General features: G+C 32.5%; 1 protein-coding gene across 1 annotated transcript in view; it reads right to left on the bottom strand.

Annotated features, from left to right (window-relative positions):
• The window catches only part of LOC128175648 (uncharacterized), a 90,727-nt gene extending 70,891 nt beyond the window's left edge, over window positions 1-19,836 (bottom strand). Inside the window, exons 1-3 of the mRNA XM_052841441.1 lie at window positions 19,753-19,836; window positions 19,074-19,188; window positions 18,804-18,971 (exon numbers count right to left, since the gene is read on the bottom strand). Of these exons, the coding sequence (XP_052697401.1) occupies window positions 18,804-18,971; window positions 19,074-19,188; window positions 19,753-19,761 (292 nt within the window). The 5' untranslated portion in view covers window positions 19,762-19,836. The remainder of the gene's footprint in view (window positions 1-18,803; window positions 18,972-19,073; window positions 19,189-19,752) is intronic.
• Window positions 19,837-22,375: the final 2,539 nt, after the last annotated feature.

Below are 22,375 nucleotides of genomic sequence, written 5' to 3'. Positions count from 1 at the left end.
TTCTGTCAGAAAAGAATGAATAGAGAGAATACAATCTGTTTTTCAATATTTGCTATTTATTAATTGTGAGAGAGAGAGAGAGAGAGAGAGAGAGAGAGAGAGAGAAGAGAGGAATAAGTTAATATACATATTCATGCAAATGGCTATACAAACACTATAATATTATAAATATACCAATGGGATGCTCTTTTGTCCAAGTTTTTCCAGATTTAAGCAAGGGATTTTTTGGCTGCTCCTTGGTCATCCCGCCCCTTCAGATGCTCTTGTTTTTGACTAGCTGCTAGAATATAGAACCAGATGATAAACAAATATAAATGTCAGATTGTTTCGAGCAAAGTTTGGATGCTGTTTATGCAGCCAGCAGAAAATGAAAACAAGAGGCCCATGGGTCATATAGCTAACCTGATGGCCAACAGGTATCACAAAAGGTATCACATGTTGAGCATTGCAGTTCTTAAAAAGATCCTAAACAGTTGCCTACATATGGGTTATAAACCATCATCAAACTCTGAACCCCTTGTGAGGCCCAAGAATCGTCCAGGGGCCAAAGTCTAAACAATTTTAAAGGACACGATTTGACTTAAAATTTTCAAATTTTATTTTTCCATTTTCAATGTTTATACTGATAAATATAGAAGTTTTTAATGCTATGTCAAAATTTGAAAGTCAAATATCAAGTTTTAAGCAAGATAAAAGAGTTCTTTGTTTTGTAAACAATTAAAGCTCGAACAGTGTCATTTTTTACATATGTGTTGTATTGGTGAAAGTTTCAATCAAATGTATCGGTATCTTTCTTTTGTTGATAATAGTATTTATGAAGATATCGAGTTAGTTTAAACTATTTTTTACATGTCATTTTGTCTAAGAAATGGCAAATCTCTACAGTACATATTTTGTAAACAACTATAAGACTCGAGCTTTGTTTTTTTTGAAAATTTACTCTATATACCCGGTATTCCTTTTAAAAAATTCGCCCCCCATTATGGCCCCACCCTACCTCTGGGGATCATGATTTTCACAAATTTGAATCTACACTACTTGAGGATGCCTTCACCCAAGTTTCAGCTTTCCTGGCTGATTAGTTTCTGAGAAGATTTTTAAAGGTTTACTTTATATATTCCTATGTAAAAATATGACGCCCCCCCCCCCCTTGTGACCCCATCCTACCCCTGGAGGTCATGATATTCACAACTTTGAATTTACACTACCTGATGATGAGGCTTCCACCCAAGTGTCCGCTTTCCCGGATTATTAGTTTTTTAAAAGAAGATTTTTAAATAAGATTTTTTCTATATATTCCTATGTAAAAATATGATCCCCCCATTGTGGCGCCATCCTACACCCAGGAGTCATGATTTTCACAACTTTGCACCTACACTTTCTGAGGATGCTTCCATTTAAGTTTAAGCTTTTATGGCCAAATGGTTCTTGAGAAAAAGATTTTTGAACATTTCTTAAAAAATGTCAATATTAATTTCTAATTATCTCCCTTTGAAAAAAAGTGCAGTCCTTAATTCTCACAACTAAATTAATTAAAACATAAACTGTTCCTACTCATTTTATACTCCTTAACTCCGTAGCAATTGAATTAATTCCTTAAGTTCAATTGTAAGCTGTATTGAAAACCATAAAAAAAGAATTAAGACTAAATATGGCAAAAAATGTATTTCATTTTAATACTTGATTGAATCCAAAAATTTTAAGGTTATCCCATTGTCAATTCAATTTATATTCATATAAACTTACTTATAGCAGAGTTTTCATCAATGTATTTCAAAAGTTGAATAAATTCTTTGTCTCAAATCCAGTTTCCTTTTGATTGAAGTTAAAGAAGTAGTTTTAGTATGATATAGATGTAATGGTTTTACTATATTAATGTGGATCACAAAATTATCTGAAAATACAAAAATAATTAGAACTGAACTAAATATTTTCAACACATTCACAGCTGATCTCTTTAAAAATGATTGATAAATCTCTCATTTATTGGATGCACATTACGGTACATGTATTTGAATCAACATTACTTGCAGGAAGTTTTGATGTGATGATTTTTTGGGAGTTACGCTCATTTTTAAATTTAAAATCGAATTATTTTGTGTATTTGATGCACATCTTCCCATTCATTATAAGTAGCATTGTCAAGTATACGTAATGAGGAAGTGTGGGCTTTATGAGCTTGCTTACTTTCTCTTCCATTTATTTAGTCGAGTTAACTTGAATTCATAGAGTACTCTTAAATCACTTGTTTCATTATTTTCAGTTTTTGTGCCTGCAAATATTCAGGTAATTTCTTTTAAAACAGTTACATATGTATTCTAAAATACAATATTTGGAATATCTAGCAAAGAAAGTGGATTCTCTGAAGTCATTGACTTCTTCCTTAATCAGACTTGATATCATTTGATTTAAGATGCAATCTCACCAACGCAATCAGCACATTTCTTCAGAACAATTACTGGTACTAATTTTCATATTCTATATCTTTTCCTCATGTACCCTTTAGTAAAAGTTATAAATGCCCTTTTACATCAACAGAGCGCTTCCCGTGTCTTCAAAGTCTAATCGAAAAAATCAAACGAAGATGTCTTCTGAGAAGAAATGCGCCTGACATTCAAAGAGATGAACATTTTATCCAAATTTACAAGGATATAAATGAAGTTGTAGTTGACCAGTGTCAACCCAGTGATGAACCTACTGATTTATCTGAACCCAGCAGTGATGTATCATCTTATGTACGCAATGACATCTTCATTAGACCAGGGAAAGAAGGTAAGAAATACAGTAAAACACGGTTATAGAGAACACGCTTACAATGAATTGACGCTTACAGCGAAGTGATTTCCATTCCCTGAGATTATATTACATGTTGTAAACTTGACAGACATAACGAATCACACTTATTACGAAGTAAAATCGCCTGTCCCCAGCACTTCATTATAAGCGTGTTTTACTGTACAAAATTGTATGTATAATAACTCAATTTTACAAATCAAATTTACATATACTGAATACTATTATCATTAAAATTTGTGGTGGCCCCAATATTCATTGATTTTGTTGGTTCCCTCTATCAAAAAATATCATTCTCAGCAAATGCAATGCATTATTAGCGGTATTTGATAAATCTAACATTTAAATCCACAAAAATTAAGTCTTTAGGCTTATAATGACCCTGCAAAAAATTGACTATCTATGGAAATTTCTCACTCCAATTTTAATGATTCTACAGTTGTTGGAAATACTTTTATAGTCATGTAATCTCTCTTTTTAAAGGTAATTTGGATTCTTGTGGTTCAGAAACATCATTATTAAAAGCATTTTCAAGTCCCAGTGTTTCAAGCTGACAGTTCCCATGGTGGTGGAACACTGACTGAAAAAGGTGGGAAGAGTACTCTTGAAACTATTTTTATAAGATTTTACTATCGGTAGCGTCTTAAAATATCACTTTACAATTTCTAGGATATTTCTATAAAATTAAAATCATAATAAAAATTATAAAAATATATTTTTACTTCTCACTATGCGAAGGCAAATATAAAGTGAATGAGATATCAAAAACTTCATGATCTCTGCTAGTTCAACATGAGAACATTTGATGTTGTGAACATACACATTCACAGTATTAATTGATATATTTAAAATTATTTTTTATCCAGTTGCACCGATGATGCAGGAGAGCACTAACCAAGAGACTTGGCCACCACATTTAGCTAGTCCCTCAGAGGATGACTGTGGGGAGCTAATGGTATCAGGTCAAAGGGCCAGAGATGTCCATCAGTGTTTTAGTGAACAATTGGATAGTGGGCTTGGAGAACAATGAGGACAATGCCACCAGGTAATATTAAGGTGCTGGAGCTTCAAATGTCAACGTTTTAAATTTTTGGCTTGTATGCAGGGCACTTTTATTCTCTGCCTCAAAAAAAAATCATTCTTTTTGGGGTTTACCTAGAACTATCGGAATAAAGTTTGCCAAACAATCTTGACTTTAGTTCTGGCTTGCAATGAAATAAGTTTTATTTGTTCTTTATTTGCATGCATAATGCAAGAATCCAGCATCATTTTATATAAAATACTTTTTATTATGAATGCAAAAAAAGTTCAGTGAGTTTGCCAATATGGCTTGAGTAATCCTATGCAAGTCTTGCCTTTTATGGGTATTTGCAATGAATCTGGGTCAGATTGTTAATTTTCTTAATCTGTGACTCGTTTGTTAAATTGATTTTTAATTACTTTTTTCAGATTTTGAACAGTGAGAAAATGAATTGAAGAATGTGTTTAAATTAAAGACAGACTATAAGATAAACTAGGACTTTGATTGATCCCACAATCAAAGCTTCTACGGAAATACTATGTTGCAGTCCAGATCTCAGCCACCCTGCTAGATGACCAAGCACCTCAGAGGGGCACAAGCGTCATCTTGCAAGATGGGCATCAAGCGAATATGAACAGAAGGTCATTGGAAAAAAAATATGTTACGGTCAAAAAGTTCAGCATCAAATGATACTGCATGTATTATAAAAGATGTATGAATATAAAGTTCTAAGAGGGCAGGGTCACAAATTTTATTTTTTTAATTTTTATTGTTTACAACGCTTTAGAAATGCATTTCTAATGATCAACTAAAATATGAGTGTCAGTCTTAAAATTATAACGATTATATTCTTGTGGTTCAGATTCACGTCCGACACTCAAATTTTGGTTGACTATTAAAAATGCCTTATTGAAGAATTGTAAGCATTAGAAAACGGAAAAATAACAATGCCCCTTTGGAGACGTTAGAAATCAAATTGTAGAAAGTACCCTGACCAAATTCATTTTGAAGGGTAACAACTTGATACTACTTACATCTTTGAAAGAAACAGTGCAGTAATTCAGTATGTCTGTTCTTGAAGGTCAGTTTTAGAGCTATAGTATTATGTCGATCAGCAACGGTTCTATCTTAATCTCTATGGCATTGATACAAGTACCAGTATAAAGTCTGAGGGGATCAGAGGATTCTGTGATAAATAAGAGTACAAGTCTACTGCAAGCAAACTTATAGGTCATGATGCCAAGTTGTTTCAGTAAATGCAGAAAAGACAAACGCCATCCAATTTCATCAATACAGAGGTTGTATGGTAAAGAATTGAACTTTTTTCTGATAGAAACTCAACCAAGCAATCAGAACTATTTAGAAGCAAGCAGGTATACAGTGTATGTCTATGACAACTCTCTTTAGCAGAAGCATACATCTATTAACCTCAACTGAGACTATATACAAATACTGGAACAGTACTTTTATGATTATACAGCCCACAATAGTGGCAATTGCATATTACCATTAATACTAATTGAACAACATCTTCCAAATCCATATAACAATACCAGCAGGGCAATGATACACCAATGGCAATTTTTGTGTCAAAAGGTCAAAACTTTCAGAATCTAGTTAGATTAGATTTCAAAATACAGACATTGACCCGTTTGGCAAAGTTGATACAATGTAAATCTTCATATCATAATACCAATCGTTTTACATTTTGGTTATAAAATCCATGGGCTCTGTTACCTACTTCATTGTCCAAGCCATGCATTTATAATGCTAAGTTAGAAGCGTTGGCTCCTTTATTGAACAAGTATTTATATTAAACCTCCAATACCAATGTTTGGTTATATCATGTTTTTATATTTGTCTATATTCATACAAATTATGTTGATTTCTTTTTATTTCCTTTTGAATATTCTCATTCTGATCATGCACATGCAATTTTTTTAAATGTACAAACCAATTTATGTTGATCGGTTCTGAACAAAGCTTTTGAGAAATGCTTTAATTTAATAAATATGTTTTATTATGAAATATTGATTTTTTTTAAATATGCAATGTATATTGAACTATATTCACATATAGATTGATTTGGTTTTTGCACCAGGTTCTTTTATCATTGTGTAAACAATAAAAATGTTATTTATTCCAAATCATTTACTGTAACAATTGCATGGTTGATAGACGTCATTTTTTAGAGTAAAGTGATAAACAGTGATATTTATAATCAGCATTTTATACCCATAATTTATTATTTGTTGGATCACCGATAATTTTTTTTAAAAATCAAATTTAAACAAATTCAAATCATAAGTTCTAAGAATCTGATTTTTATACGGTAATATAATGAATTATTATTATGGTTATCTGTTATTTCTTTCATACACTGTTACCATCTAAAATGATATTGCTATAATATTTGTCTTTCTTGTTGATGTTACATGTACAGTTTCATGAATTATACATGTATCTGGATATTTGGGCATCTCAGGGAAGCTATTAAGTAGAAATGTTATGACAGTTGATCTTTTATATCTCTTGTTAATTTATCAGCAGAGGATTTTTTTTCTACAAATGAAAGACAATTTCATTGCTCCCTGACCTTGCCTTTGTCTTTCCTCTATTCATCTATTTTCAGTTACTCATTTATTCCTTGTTTCTAACTGTTCATGATATAGCCATTGTTTTGTTTTCTTTTTCAAGGTAATATTAAATACATCAAATGTATATTTTTTTTTTATTACACCCGTGCTTTAGAGGGGAGAGGGGTGTACCAATTTACCCTTGTGTGTCTATTCGTAACAAATTTCTGTCACATTTTTTTCAGCAACTATAAATCGCAGATGCTTGAAATTTTAACATAATTCTTTGTGTAGGTGAGAAAAACTAAATAAATTATATATGCCATATAGTTGAAACTAAGAGATGTCAACTTCCTGTTATTAAAATGATGACTGTTTATTTTTAGCCAAATTTATTGACAAATTTACGTCCAAGATTACTCATCAACTATTCATCACAGATGGTTGAAATGTTAACACACTCTTTGATAAGGCAGTGTAGATTCAAGATTGTTTAAATCATGATCCCGAGGAATAAGGTGGGGCCACAATAAGGGGTCAAATTTTTACATAGGAATATAGAGTTAATATTTAAAAATCTTCACAGAAACCAATTGGCCAGAAAAGCTGAAACTTTTGTGGAAGCATCCTCAGGTAGGGTAGATTTTAGAGTGGAAGCATCCTCAGGAAGGGTAAATTTGGGTTTGTTTAAATTTTGATTCTTGGGGGAAGGTGGGGCCACATTTTTTTTCGGGGGGGGGGGGGGGGATTTTTTACAGAAGAACATAAAGAGAAAAATATTTAAGGATCTTCTCAGGAACAGATAGGCCAGAAAAGCTGAAACTTGTGTGGAAGCATCCTCAGGAAGGGTAGATTCAAGTTTGTTGAAATCTTGATCCCTAGGGGAAAGGTGGGACCACAATGAGGATGGGGGGGGGGGTCGCATTTATGCATGTAAGGATATATAAAAATCTTTTCAGGAACTCACACAGGCCAGAAAAGCTGAAACTTGTATGGAAGCATCCTGGGGTAGGGGTAATTTTTTTTATATCTTGATTCCTGGGTGTTGATGGGGTGGCCACAATTAAGGTTGAATATTTACATCAGAATATATATAGAAAAATCTGTAAATATCTTCTCAGAAATACAGACAGATTTCCAATTTGCATAAAAAAAGCTTATCTTTAAAAACCACCTTCTCAGGAAATGAAGTGATACAATCTCTGAAATTACTAAATGCAATCATCCCGGTATAGTGAAAAAACCATTATTTATATTTTGGGCAATTTAGATTATACTTATTGAGTTGCACAGCAATTATTAATGCCACAAATTTCAGCAATGTACCTTAAGTTAGAGCTGGAGATTTTATAGAGATTTATTTTCTATATACTTCAAACCCCTGCTGAGGTCCAAAAATTGACCAGTGATCATGGTGTGGATAATTTAGATTCTACTACATTTCAGAATGCTTACACAGAATTAAACAAAATGAAGCATTGCACGAGTTCTGAGATTTTTCTTACATAACTCTACTTTTTAACTTTGTACTTCTTCTGGGGCCCCAAGAACTTAGTCCAGGGGTCATAATCTGCATGAACAATTTGAAATGCACCTTTAATATATCAAACAGCTTGCATTGCAATCATAAACTGTGCCAATGTAGCTCTGAGAAGAAGAGTTTTAAAGATTTTTCCTATATTATTCTATACACTAAAATTTGAAATACATGTGTATTGTTTCAGTTGAAATAGTTCTGGATATATATTTCTGGGTTTCTGTTGAAATGGGATATAAATACACGTATACACCGTACAGGCTCTTGTGCAATGTCAGTGTGGTACTGTTTAAAACATAGTTTCAGAGAAGACAAAAACTAAAATATTAAAAAAAAAAAAGTTTATTGGAATGGCACTTAAATTCATCACAGATTGTAGATTTCATCACAGTTACACTTGTTTTAACAAATAACCAGTATGTCATGTATTATGCTTTACACAGTATATATAAAATAAACATGTCAGGTGAGCTAAAAAGATACCATTTCATAAATATTGCATATTATACGGTATCCTACACATTGCAGTAGTTGGTAAGAGTTTACTGGTATGTAAAACAAGAAAGTCACAAAACATTAAGGTATTCTAAAAGGCAAAGGAAGAAAAATGATAAAAATAATGTTCTTTGTTCTCTGGATTTCTCCCCCTCTTTTTATCACAGCAAGAAACATTTGGTGGTAACATCTTCATCACAACATTTGATTACCGGTACATGTGTAGCATTAGGGCAAGTATGGCGATACTGGTATAACAATATTTGCGAACTAAAGGGATTTCTTTATTCATTTGCAAGTGAAGAGGAAGACTTGTCACCCTGGTTCAATACATATCTCTTGATATGTATATAAAATTTCACAACAATCTTTTGAATAATATATACCCATTATATCAACTAATAAACTATGAAATATTGTCATACATAGAACACAATAAACATTACAATAGTTATAATTGCACCATAGAAAAAAACTTAAAAAATAATTGACTAACATTCAGTAAAGCTGTTTTTATTTAAACTCTTAAGGGGTCCCATACAAAGTTTGACTTTGGTTTGCGTAGCTTAAAAAATTACAACAAGTTTACAAACCGAACTAAGCATTATCACCGGAGATTCATTCTATGAGTTTGATTTGTATGAATAACATAACTGTATAATGACTAAAATATACTTGTACTTATAATTCTAACAATAAAAAAATATATCTACCAATGGCAGCCAGATCGATCAATGTATAGATAATACATTTCTTTTTCATATAAAATATACATCTAAACCTAACCTAGTATAATAATTATAGGTGTTTTATGGCTATGCATGTAATTAAGCCAGCTAAATCGTCATTTTGGCAGACTTAAATCAGATCAATTTAAATGACTATCTAATGAGGGACTAGGAAATATTCTTATGACAGGAAGGCGTGAAATGGGCTCGCACACACACACACACACACACATGTAAGAGTGTGTACCTGAGTAGTGTGTGTGTCACTGTGTGGTGAAAAATCTTTGATTTGGAAAAACCAATTCCAGTGGATACTTTGTTATGGATTAACAATTAAGTTTGTTGGACGAAATCTTAAGGAAAAATAAAAATTCAAAATATAAATTATAAAAAAAAAACACCAATACTTTTGTTAATACTGAAACAATTAAGTTTGTTGGACAAAATCTTAAGGAAACATAAAAATTCAAAATACATAAAAAAACCTTAATACTTTTGTTAATGCTACATTAATAAACTCAGGCATAAGGTCTCGATAAATCAAATCCATAAATTCTGATTCTACATAATAATATCAAAATGATCACTTTTTTTGTTCAGCTGTTTGTATAGTCTTTGTCCTCCTCTTACACTTTTTGAAGTCTCAACAACCTGATAAAAGAAAATAAACACATGGACTGCAAAAAAAAAAAAGATAAAGAAATGAGGCAGAAATGTCCTTTGAATTTTTTATATTATACGAGGGTTGTTCGGAAATTATTGAGACAACTCGAATATTTTCTTTCCTAATTGACGAATTTTGGTATAAATTGGCATAGACACTGAAGTTACGCCAACAAAAAATAAAACAAAGTGATATTAAGAGAATATCTAATATTTTGTTTACGACGATAGATAAACAAGTCGGTGGTCGGGGTACCCGGCGCAGCCATGAACTCGGAGATTTAATAACTTAAACATCTACTTTATAAGTGTCCGTAGAATTACAGTTATTAATAAAAGAAATCAAATTAAATATGTTCATTTTGCTATTCTTTGCGACTAACTTTTGATTAAGTTTCACTGATGTTTGAATTGAAATACGGATATGGTACACATATATTTACCAAACAATAGAAATCTGACAACGACTTTACATTGAATTTTGACGTCAAGGCGGCGCATTAAAAACCGTCAAACTGGTGGAAATCTCGGAAGAAGACCTTTTAAGGCCAAGCAATTGCTTAAAAAAACTATACGATGACAAACCAAGGTATAGAGCTTCAGTTCATCATATTTTTTTCACTGATTGTTTAACTAGAATTAGGCCAAAGGGATTAATTATCAAGCACTTTTGACACACTAACTGTTATCAACAGTTCTAAAATATATAAAAAAATAACTGCAGAAGACATTCGCAGTAATTAGACTTTCGGAAAAAATAACTCGATTTTCCCCCTGAAAATAACAAGAATGACAGAAAATGTAAGTGATGACATCTTGAAATGAAAACAAAAGATGATAAATAAAGAATAATTCTTATTTCCGTTCGTTTGTAAGGTGTTTAAAACACAGGAGCAATAAAAGAAGCGTTAAAATGACGTTGCGAAAAGTTTGCGGTTGCGCCGGGTCATTGGACGAAGGTAGGTTGGTCAGCTTACCAGAAATGATCTATTCATGCCATGAACAAGAAACTTTTCACATTGATAGTCTCGATCCTGATTTACGTTTTGGTGAAATTTCAATTTTTTATCTTTTTTACTAAAAGAATAAGAGGAAATGTCTCAATAATTTCCGAACAACCCTCGTATATCATCAACATAAAACAATTTCATTTTCAATGTCTAGTTTGTCGAGGAGGAGGGAAAAGCTCCAGTTCGAACATACTGTAAATTCCTTATATTACGCGAGTTCTTAATTCCGCGATCCCACTTTTTTTTATCATATTTTTATTTTATCATAAATAAGATTTTGTATCAAATCGCGAGAAAATGAAACAGTGAACGCGGAACTTTTTTCCTTATTTCTTATTGTTCTCAACTCTCAAAAAATAATGGCGAGATTTTAAAATCCGCGAAGGGTGCTTCTCGTGATTTTACGCGGATATTAATTCCTCGTGTTTAATTAGGAATCTACAGTACTTTAATTAAAATTTTATCCCTTTAACTGCCTGTGATTTTATTTTTCAATGTATATACGTAGTACCGTAATAATACAGCTACCGTGTATCTAAAGAATTGCAATTTTCATGATGATAGTCTTGTAAGATAATTTTAATGCATTTTTTTTTAAATGCAGTTACGTCTTTGATATCACATCATAAATAGGAGTACATAATTTCTTAGTACTGTTTATGTATTTCTGTATGTTCTGTCATTTAATTTGTTCTTGAAAACATGTACATTATAAAGAGAATTTGTAAAAGACATGTACCGTAGTATTAAAGGTGGAATCAAACACTAACACTTTATTTCATGTAATTTTAAAATGTAACAAAATTGAATAACCTAAGTTACTGTATCAATTACATAGCAAGTGATTCAATTTTCTTTTAAAAATAACTTTTTTTGATGTTTTACCACATTGTAAATTAGCACGCTGTATCAACCATCCCCTGTCCATTAGTCAGAGGCTCGCTTCCCTCTCGTCCATTTGGCAATTGAGGTTCCATCCTCTGTCCATTTGGCGACAGACCTCGATTCTGTTCCTCATCTCCATGCAGAGGATTTGCATTGTTCCTACCTGCAAAAAAATTAAGAATTAAATCTTTCTCTAGCCATAGCCAGGACTTGCAGAGGGCACATGCTTATCAGGTTTCCATGCATGGTGCCAAGGGGATGAAAGTAATTGACTCCCCCTGGTCACACCCGTCCATTGCAGTTTCACATAACCAGGAAATGACTGAAAATGTATGATATCTTGTTTGACCTTAAAATTAAATTATTAGATCAAGGTCAACAATTTGGTAGTCTGTATGATTAAGGAATTTTATGGTTCAGACAATATTTTTCAGAAAACCCTTGACCTTGAAAGAGAATATAAATTGAGGTCAAAAATCTTGGAATGATTCAGCTCATACATCTTACATAATCTACTAGTATCTATGGTATAATATTAAGGCTGTTTGATAAAGGATTCCAGTGTTATGGCCTAGACAATATTTTTCATAGGATGATTGACCTTGACATACAAAATAGGACAAGATAAAAAAAGTATGGGCCACTTCTTTAGATCATCTATCTATGTCTATCAAATCAGACAAAGGATTTCAAAAATAAGAACTGGACAATATTTGAATTTTTTCCTCTAAGTTTGAAGTCCTTCTGTCAAATTATATTCAGGAATGACTGAGCGTGTGTTTGTTCTGATTTGACATTGAAACAAACACGAGGTAAATTAAGGTCAACATTTTTGATAGCCTGGGTAAGCTGATTTATCTGATATTATTGTGCTCTATACATAAAATGAAAAATCATAACTGGGCAAAGTATTCCTTGAAAAACTGCTCAAGACTTCTAAACCAAATACCAAGACGCAGTATCACTTTGGCGTTACTGACTTCATCATGATAAGCATGCTGATACATGTACATAATTACCGGTATACAAAATATAAGAAATTGAAATACAGAATTTCTTACCTTTCCTGCACCAGTAAACGATGGCTACCGAGACAATAATAACCACTATCACTATTCTGAAAAAAAAAATCAATAGACTGAATAACTTCTATCATGCAGATTTTTGTGTAAAATTTTTCATGACTTTTTATTTTCTAAAAGTACACCAAAATTTGAAAGTCACTCATCTATTTAAGAGATAAATAAGAGAGATACAGAGCTCACAATTTTTTGTTTTGTAAACAAGACATGTTTCTCATTATGTTTGTTCAATTACTGTTATACCATTAATTTACGTCCTCCATGAAAACAAGTTTTAAGAGTTAGTTTCCTTACTTAAACTGAAAACCAGCACACCCATGAAATTACATCCTTACAAATAAGCAAAATGCCAACAAAACACAAAAATTGGCCCCCTTGAATTTAAATGCTTCCACAGTATACCTGCTTCAAATCTTTTTTTTAAGCTGACTCTCCGGGCAGTGAGTGTCTGCTAATTCAGTTTGACCATAAATTTTTAGGAGACCTGGATGGTCAACAAACTTAAAACCATCAGATCTGCATGCATAAGATTATAATATAATTAAGATTTATGAGTTGTTCAGCCTTAAGCTATTATTTAGAAAAAAAAAATATCCAGCCATTTAACCTTAAAAGTTTGGATATTTTTCTATATCTTTATAATTGCTCTATACCTCTAAAGGAAGATGTCTAAAAATGGCCATGACCATCAAGTCTTCATGGTTCCTAGCATTTTTTCACATTCAATTAGGTCTAAACCTGGAAATTTCTTAATGTTTACAGAGACATGATTTGATTGGTCGAAACCTATAGTGACCTATGAAAATTCACAGCCTGCATGAAATAACCATGATGATGTCTACAGACTCCCAATTTGCAGTGATGTATTTTTTCTGCAATGTCTCCACCTTCTTACCCTGCATGTGTCACCAAAAGCTCAATTTAATGGTTAAATAAATAATTTGAAAAATAAATAAATTTGAAACTATTTCACATGGTATGACATTTAGGCCAAATACACTTTGGGTGTGCATTATTATTTGTATTTTTTAATTTTCAAGCAGTCAGTAGTGCTAGGTTGTAAATGTAGTGAGTCACTAATTTGTATCTGTGTCAATTAAGGTTATCACTGTATTTCTTATACAATACTTTTCTTAAACTACTAAAACCTGTGTCACACTTTCTAATAAAATATGTGTAATAGAAATTATCTATTCACACAAGATGGAAAGCATTTCATTAGATCGAAGTATTGATTTTTTATACTCACATGCACCCCACAACTGAACTAATGATTACCGGTATTTTGTCAGTATCTGCAGTGCCTTAAAATAAAAAATGTAGAACACATTAAGGACAAGTTTCTTTCTTAATTTGTATAAAAAAGCGATTCCAATTAATGCATAAAAGAATTTTATCTTTCAGATTATTTTATAGGTGTGGGAAAATGTGATGTATAACATTTATCATTTAAGTTTCCCTCATCATGCTATACATTCCAAATTTGTTTAAAAGAATTGGTAAATAGTATCAGTATTTGACAACAAATTGAAAATGTGCATGTTCATTCCTTAAAAATATGACTTCAGATGACAGATAAGACTAATTGCATTACCTTAAGAATACCAGCATGAGCCAAAGATGTAATTGATTAAACAAATCTAATCAGCCTTTGAAAAGTTTTATTACCGTCACTGCTAGGGGAAGTATTGTTGGCACCAAATATCTTCGTACTTTTGGTCGGAGTTGTTGTCTGAGTCAATGGACCACATTGTCTGTTCATAGTGCTGTTACCCTTGAAGATTATTTCTTCTTCCAGAGAACACCTAAAACAGAAGTTCAAAGTCAAAATAATATATCAGGCATGTCAAATGTGAAAAAAATCCCTATATTTCCATCCACAAAAACAATTTCTCAAGTTATTTTTCTGAAAGTAAGATGATCGATGCATATCATAGATTTCTTATCTATTAAACACAAGTTCTAAATTTCTGCAGTATTGCAGTTTTGTATCACATCCTGAGAATATGAAATCACAATTGCCAAACTTTCATTGCAGTTCTATACAGATAACTGTCAGAAAAATGAAAGTATGATTCAAATATATGCGAGAGATGATTGTCGCAATGTTAGGCGAACATCAATTTCACATGTTTAATAAAGAATTTATATTAGTACACATTATGCAAATTGCTGCTTGTTGAGGCTGGTTCAGATGAATTGTGTCCTTTCTGTATGTTTTAACTCAAATTTTAGCATTTGAATTTTAGTATGTACATAATCCCAATAAGAAACTTTTTAAGAAAAAAATTTCTTTGCATATAAAAACTGTTATAATTATCTTTACCTATACTGTTAAGAGAATTGCAGATTTCTATCTTTAAAGGTATTTACTTTGTAATTATTTAATGGCAAAAAAAAAAAAAAAAGTTAACCAAAATTAGTGCGTCAGTCATCGCGTTATAAGCAAGATATGGAGCTCACAATTCTTTGTTATGTATAAACAAAGCTCAGTCTTGTTTTTGTTTACATTTTGAATGTTGACAAGAAAATTCCAGGTTTAAACCTAAAATGAATGTGACAAGCATGAGGAACAGCTGTCTATTTATTTCAAAAACAAATTAGTAGATAGAAAAATCAGGTTGTAAAAAATAAGAACTTATATATACAGTATATTGAACCAATGTAAACAAAAACATGGCACAAGCTTTTTTACAAAACAAGGAATTGTGAGCTCTGTTTTTTGCTTAACTCTACAACTGACACTAAAATTTTGGTTGATCATTAGAAATGAATTCCTTAGGCATTGTAAACAATAAAACTATAGGAAAAAAAATTAATTGACCAAAATTATGACTATGCCCCTTTAACACAAATAGGTGGAGATTTTCATCTTGATTCATATCCTATGACAGTGATTCGTTCCTAATATCAATTTTAATCGAAAAATGTCAAAGGTATTAACAGCACTGTATTTTTGGCAAGAATTTTTAGCTTTATCTATTATTTGTGCAACTGTCTTTTTATCTGTTTTGCGCAACAAACTTTATGAAAGTATGGATGGAATCATGATTTTCTTTCTTTGAATACTTTGATATCTTGAAGTTTTTTAGACAGTCTCATCTAGTTCAATCAAGATAACAAAGTTTGACTGTACTCTGAAATAAGAAACATTCCAAAGATAATGCTGAAAATATTTATGATGTTATCTTGTTTTGGTTTAATATTTAAAATCTTACTCTTTGTGTTTGAGGCATTGTCCATAGCCCATTTTGTCTTTATAATACCCAGGCTTGCAATTCTCAACCTGACCTAAAATAGAGATAAAAGTATTAATAGAGAAATGATAGCACAGTATAAAATTATTTCAAATATTTTGTTTTTGGATTAAAATGTAAGCTATGTTTCATCTAGAGTATGAGTTTCCTACTGACATATATGTATACCGTTTGAAAGATACAGAGCAGGACTTAAGGCGAGAGCAATAGGTACCATTACTTTTATCAAACGCCTTATTCCAATGGTTTCAAGTTTTAAACATGCTACAATCCTTTAAACCAAATAGAAGAGAGTCAACTGGACCTCTCTTTCAAACAAATTTGTATTTGTGGATTCTGAAGTTTGTCTTTGTTATTTTAATCTATTATCAATAGTTGCCTATTTGTTACTCAAGTTTAAATGACACTAAAAGACAAGAAAAGCATGCAAAACAGAGATAATTAAATGATCCAGTGGGGAGAGACTTGAAACTTATGACTCTTTAAAATGCTTATCCGAGCAAGTGTATTAGTAATCATGCAGGCCTCAGGACCATAAAACATAGACAAGCTCACTTTTGATCCAAGTCTCAGTTTCATAAAAGGGATAAATAGTGGAAAAGTGAGGCTGAAGTCAAAAGTGATTTTAATGGCTCCTGTAAGTTTTACTTGATTAAAGTTCTTAAAAACAAAGAATAATTTATTAACAACAAATGCTAACAACATCACAATTATGATCGATCTTATATATTATCAAAGATTTTGCAGATTGTTGGATTGTATGTGGTTGAATTTTGTCCAACAGGAGGGTATAAAAAGAATCGGAATACGTAATTAAATGTATAGATTTGATACTAGTGTTTAACTTAAATGACCTATACAATTTTCTTTTGACATCTGACTGACAAAGTAACATCTCTGCATGCATGTACCTGTATCATATCATATCAATTCACAAATGAATTCAAACCAAGTTTAAATCCACATGCCCCTTAAACATGTAAAACTATAAAAGATTCACTTCCATTGACCAAGGTATTTTAAATTACATGACTGTATATAAATTCCATAATTGCCAATATGTGTATTGTACATGCCAAAACATGCTTTCAATTTCAAAGGTAAATGAGATAATTGTACAACAGCGAGTTAAAATAAAATACACCAGCAATGGATAAGGTAGGATCACAAATTAACTCCAAAAACAAGATTAAAAGAAACATACAATTAAAATCAACATGCTAACAAAACCTTGCTAATATTAAAAGTGCTTGCATGATTACTTACAAAATCTGTTCTTAAAGTTTAATGCCAACTGTAAGATTTCATGAAATAAATCTCAATGAATAAGCAGGTGAACTACTGGCAATTAATGTAAAATAATTTTTGAGTAATTTGAGATTAGCACATTTTAAAAGAATTACCGTAATTGAGTTATCTCACAGTCAAATCATTCTTAATTATTATACATGTACAATTTCTTCATCAAATAATTGTTTCTTGAAGACCAATAACTTAGAAAAGAAAGCTTTATGTTCAGAAAGTAACAATCTGCTGTAAGAAGTTTAAAAAATTTAGGCCAAAAACAGTTGAAACATACAGCTATGTGTTAATCCTACGCCTTTTCTGAGATCTGTAACATTTCTTTCCCATTCTCTGCAAGTATTTGGATCCTCGCCACAGTATCCTCCCGTGAGATTGCACTCGCACTTGGCAATTCCACTTTTCAGGCAATCATCAGGGTTTGATATTATTGCTGAAAATATTCACAACTTCATCCTTTTATTACAGACAGTTGTAACCCTTAGTGATATATCTGTATACCGGTACATTTATCTACTATAACAACAAGCAGGTCAAGGGCCTAATTAATACATTACATGTATACAAGGTGGTAAAATTTGAAGTCTGGTCCTGGCTTTATATTTTGACTCAATTTTGTAACCAGCTCCAAGACCATAACACAATTTGAGTTGTTCTAAAATCTAACACCTCCTAAGCATGCATCTAGATAATCCAGATCACTCTCCATATCTGAAGCTACCTCTGTGATTCTTCAACATAGTAAAATCAACTATGCAAGTTTGAATAAGTACTATTATTTACATTAACATGTGACCTGCTCCAAACACCTGTACCTCCTTCTGCATAAAAAAAACTATGACTTAAGATTCGATCAGCATTAAAGCCCAAGGAGTGCATCAGTATCACCATATGCATTATCTAGCTAATTCTGGAAAATATTAACCAATAATAACTACTGGGTATTTAAGATTAGTCTTTCAAAGGGCATTTTCTCCAAAAACTTTAACCATGCAGTTCCAAAAACCTTAACCTCATCCAGCATCCAAAATCTATGGCTCAGATTCAGCATTCAAGCCTATCACGTGCATAAGTTTCACCATCAATGCAAGTTTGGTGAAGATAGGAGCAGCTAGTAGTAATTAAGATACAGTCATCAAAGGACACCTGCTCCAAAAACTTTAACCTGATCTAGAAACCTTAACCTCCTCTAGTATCAGAAACCTATTGCTCAGACACAGCATTCAAGCCTGTCATGTTCCTAAGTATCATAAGATGCACCATCCATGTCAAGTTTGGTTTAATTATAGTTCACATGCAGAAATAAAGAAAACACAGATAAACAAATTGGTTCTATTAAGCATGCACCCTGCACTTGAAATCTTGTAGGTTATATAGTAATGAAATAATGAAGTACAATGTATTTAGTTTGATCAATCATAGGTATCAATATTCTGAATCCTAGTTGTACTCACCCTCTGGAAGACATCTGACTTTAGGATTACAGTTAATTTCTTTGCAGATGCCTGGTAATTGTTCATCAACATTGCTCGTGTTAATGATGTCCTGATTGGTTGTATTTGGAGGACAAGGAGTACATCTGTCTTCTGTGTGTGTATCATTGCAGAGTTGATAGTCTTCATCTGAAATTAGTTGTAAAATATATCAGAAACTAACAGAATACATCGATATCAGCTTGGGTAAAAACTTTAAAATTATCTTATTGCAAAGCGATCTTTACTTACTTTTTTTACATGTCACTGGCTTGCAGCAGATGTTTCCTCTCTTCTTCATACCAGCAGGACACTCCTGTGTCATGGCAGCAGCAATGCACAAAGTTACTATCAGACAACATACAATCTAAAAATAGAATATAACAGTACTGCAATTACCGGTAATAATATTACTGGTAATGTTTTTTTGAAATGCCTTCATTTGACCATTAAGAAAGCTAGATGATTAATATATTCTGGTAAATTTTCCATATGAAAAAATATCAGTTTTCAGCCCTAGAATGGGTCTAGAAACTTTTTTCATACAGAACTTTTTTTAATTTTTTTAAACTTAGAAACACTCTCTCTCTCTCTCTCTCTCTCTCTCTCTCTCTCTCTCTCTCTCAAAATACATGTAACACGTACGTACATTGTTGACAATGATGCAATACATATGTAATATCCCAGCAATCGCACGGTAAATCATATTACACAGTGTTACAGGCTTTTTGAACAGCAATTATTGACATGTCAAGAGACAACTTGATCTATCTCTTTTTATGGTAAAAATAATTAATAGACACCTGTATACATGACGGCATATATGATATCAGCTGATTGAGCAACTCAAATGTTTGCAAGGTTACTTTCAAGAACTGTTGAATGTTTTATCGAACAATCAGTGAATAAAATACTTTAGTTTAAAACTTACGTTTGCCATAGCCTAGCAGATAGTATGAAATGCCTTGAAAACCGGTGAAGTTTCCAGAATCGTCGAATCGATCATAGAGGATTGTCTTCGCGGTTCTACAATTTACTTTTTTCTGTATACCAAGCCCGACTATAGGAATCCGGGTTGGTTCGCACCTAATCGGCCTTTCCAGCGGGCTCCGAGCCTGCCGGAAAGGCCTGAGAAGTTGCGATTGGGTTCGCACCTATCAGGGTGATCGAATCAGGTTTTAATGACCCGGTTTTTCTTAAAATGTGTTATTAATCGCAGGAATATCAGTTTCCATTTAATTAAGAAATCTTTATTTTTAAGAAGAATTTTATATGTTTTAACGGATTAATTATATTAAGTTACTTCTTAAATAAGTCTATAAACCCGTAAAATGTCGACCCGGGTTTGCCTACCCATTTTACCAAATTATAGAAATCAACGGTCGTCGATAAATTCCAAAATACGCATTGTTGTGCAGCAATATTTACGAACCAGCATGGGTATATGTTTCGAAAATTATTAGAAATGCCAAATCTCCTATTTTCAGGGAATTTTGTGAATGATTGCATTTCATCCACGAAATCAATTGTTATTGATATGTTGATAGCACAGTACGATAAAAAGGACAATGTCTGTTGTGGGATATAAAGTTCTGTATAATTTGTTCGTGCAGACAAATTGATTAAAATTGGTAATATTGGTTATTTTATGCGTATATCTGTGATTTGTATTAATAAAAACTTTCACTGAAAACATCACGCTGCGACCAAAATTATGACCACATGTAAGTAATAGCTTTCCAAAAAGCTTGCCTAACTCAACCAAACTATTCAATGGAAGCATGCAAGTATCAATTAGGCTATTTTATCAGAAATGAAAAAATTTCCAACCATATGAAATATGAAAGGGTATACAAACACGTATTGTTTTTTGAATGTGTGTGGGGCACATTCATCAAAATCATCTTGACAAACTACATGTATTAAAAAGGGTGAATTCTCAAATTCATGAAAAAACCCTAACTGTAACTTCAATTTAATTAGAATTCCTTATTTGCAGTTTAATTTATTACATGCTCCTACAAAAGTGGAGGGGGGGGGGCAACCCCATGATATTTCCATTTATCATATAAAGTTAACAAAAGTGCCATGCAGCTGCAAAAAAGTGGGGAGGGGGAAGCAGTCCTCCTCACCCCAACCCCTGATGATACGTGCCTGTTATGTAAACACTCGGTGTTCTCTGGGGTATTCGCATGATCCCAACTAATCGGCGCGTAAAAACTATGAATGAGACATTATGGCGCGAAGTCCTGCTATTACCGTTCACGCAACGGCTGAGATGTTTGAATGAACTCATCCATTGGCAGACACACTTGATTAGTAATTGTTAAATTTAGTAATGTACATTTAGTAAGACACGCGAGTTATGACCCCTTTTCAAGATTAATGAAATCGCCCAACTGAACGAAAATCGGGTCACACCCCGCTTTGGCGATTTAGTTTCTTCAGTTAACATTCCAGCTGTATAAATATATATTTGTTTTAATTCTGATGACTCTCTTATAATAATGATAATCCAACACCAATTATTACTAACATTGTACCGTAATAGACAATATATATGTTACAACTTGTTGCGATGACCCCCTCCCCCTTTTTCAACGTTCAAATATGGTGGAATGCTGATCTATTTTTAAATCAGGATTATACACGTGCACCGCATGGTGAACATTCCTTTTACTTGAAAACTCTTGCTCGCTGTTGTTATTACCATGGTCTGGGCGGACTCCGAAAAAGTCATGCATTGCGATTTTCTCAACTTCCGTTTTGTAGCTAATGTAAATAATGGAGAGTTGCCTCCCTTTCAGAAGCGTGAAAAAAAAAATAAGAAATGATTAATCTTAAAATTATACCTTAAAAGAAATGTGGAAATGTTTGGGTAAACAACACGGGCCCTGGAAGTTATTGTAAATATATTGCATGTGCATGTATAAAAAAGTAAGGGTAGGACACTCTTTTTGGGGCGAAATCGGGTTTGACGAAGTCTGGGCGTTCCTCAAACGAAATTTCGCGATAAATCGTTCAAGTATACTTTACTTACGACATATGTATACATTCGTTCCGCTCCAATGCTGTTACGTCGAAGAAAAAGGTGTTTTTATACATCCAAGTGCATAAGAATTTCGCTAGACTGGTTTACATCCGGTTTAATCGCAGTGAATCGAAACGTAAATTGAAAGGTAAGTTCTGATTGGTCAATAATGAAATAAATTCTTTAATTTCTTATCGATATTTGTCAATCTTCTTCATTATTCTCGCATTTCATTGTTGAAAGGCCAAACTACCCAGTATCTATATGCATAACTCCTTTCAAACATTTGATACATACTCACCATAAATTGTTATCAGTTTCGCCACCTTATTGACGAGCAGATTTATTTTATTATTAACCAATCAGAACTTATCTTTCGATTCACTGCGATTAAACCGGATGTAAACCAGTCTAGCGAAATTCTTAGGCACTTGGATGTATAAAAACACCTTTTTCTTCGACGTAACAGCATTGGAGCGGAACGAATGTATACATATGTCGTAAGTAAAGTATACTTGAACGA

This window comes from Crassostrea angulata, chromosome 3, assembly GCF_025612915.1.
Source record: "Crassostrea angulata isolate pt1a10 chromosome 3, ASM2561291v2, whole genome shotgun sequence".
NCBI lineage: Eukaryota > Metazoa > Mollusca > Bivalvia > Ostreida > Ostreidae > Magallana > Magallana angulata.
This window is presented reverse-complemented; position numbering and strand designations above follow the sequence as displayed.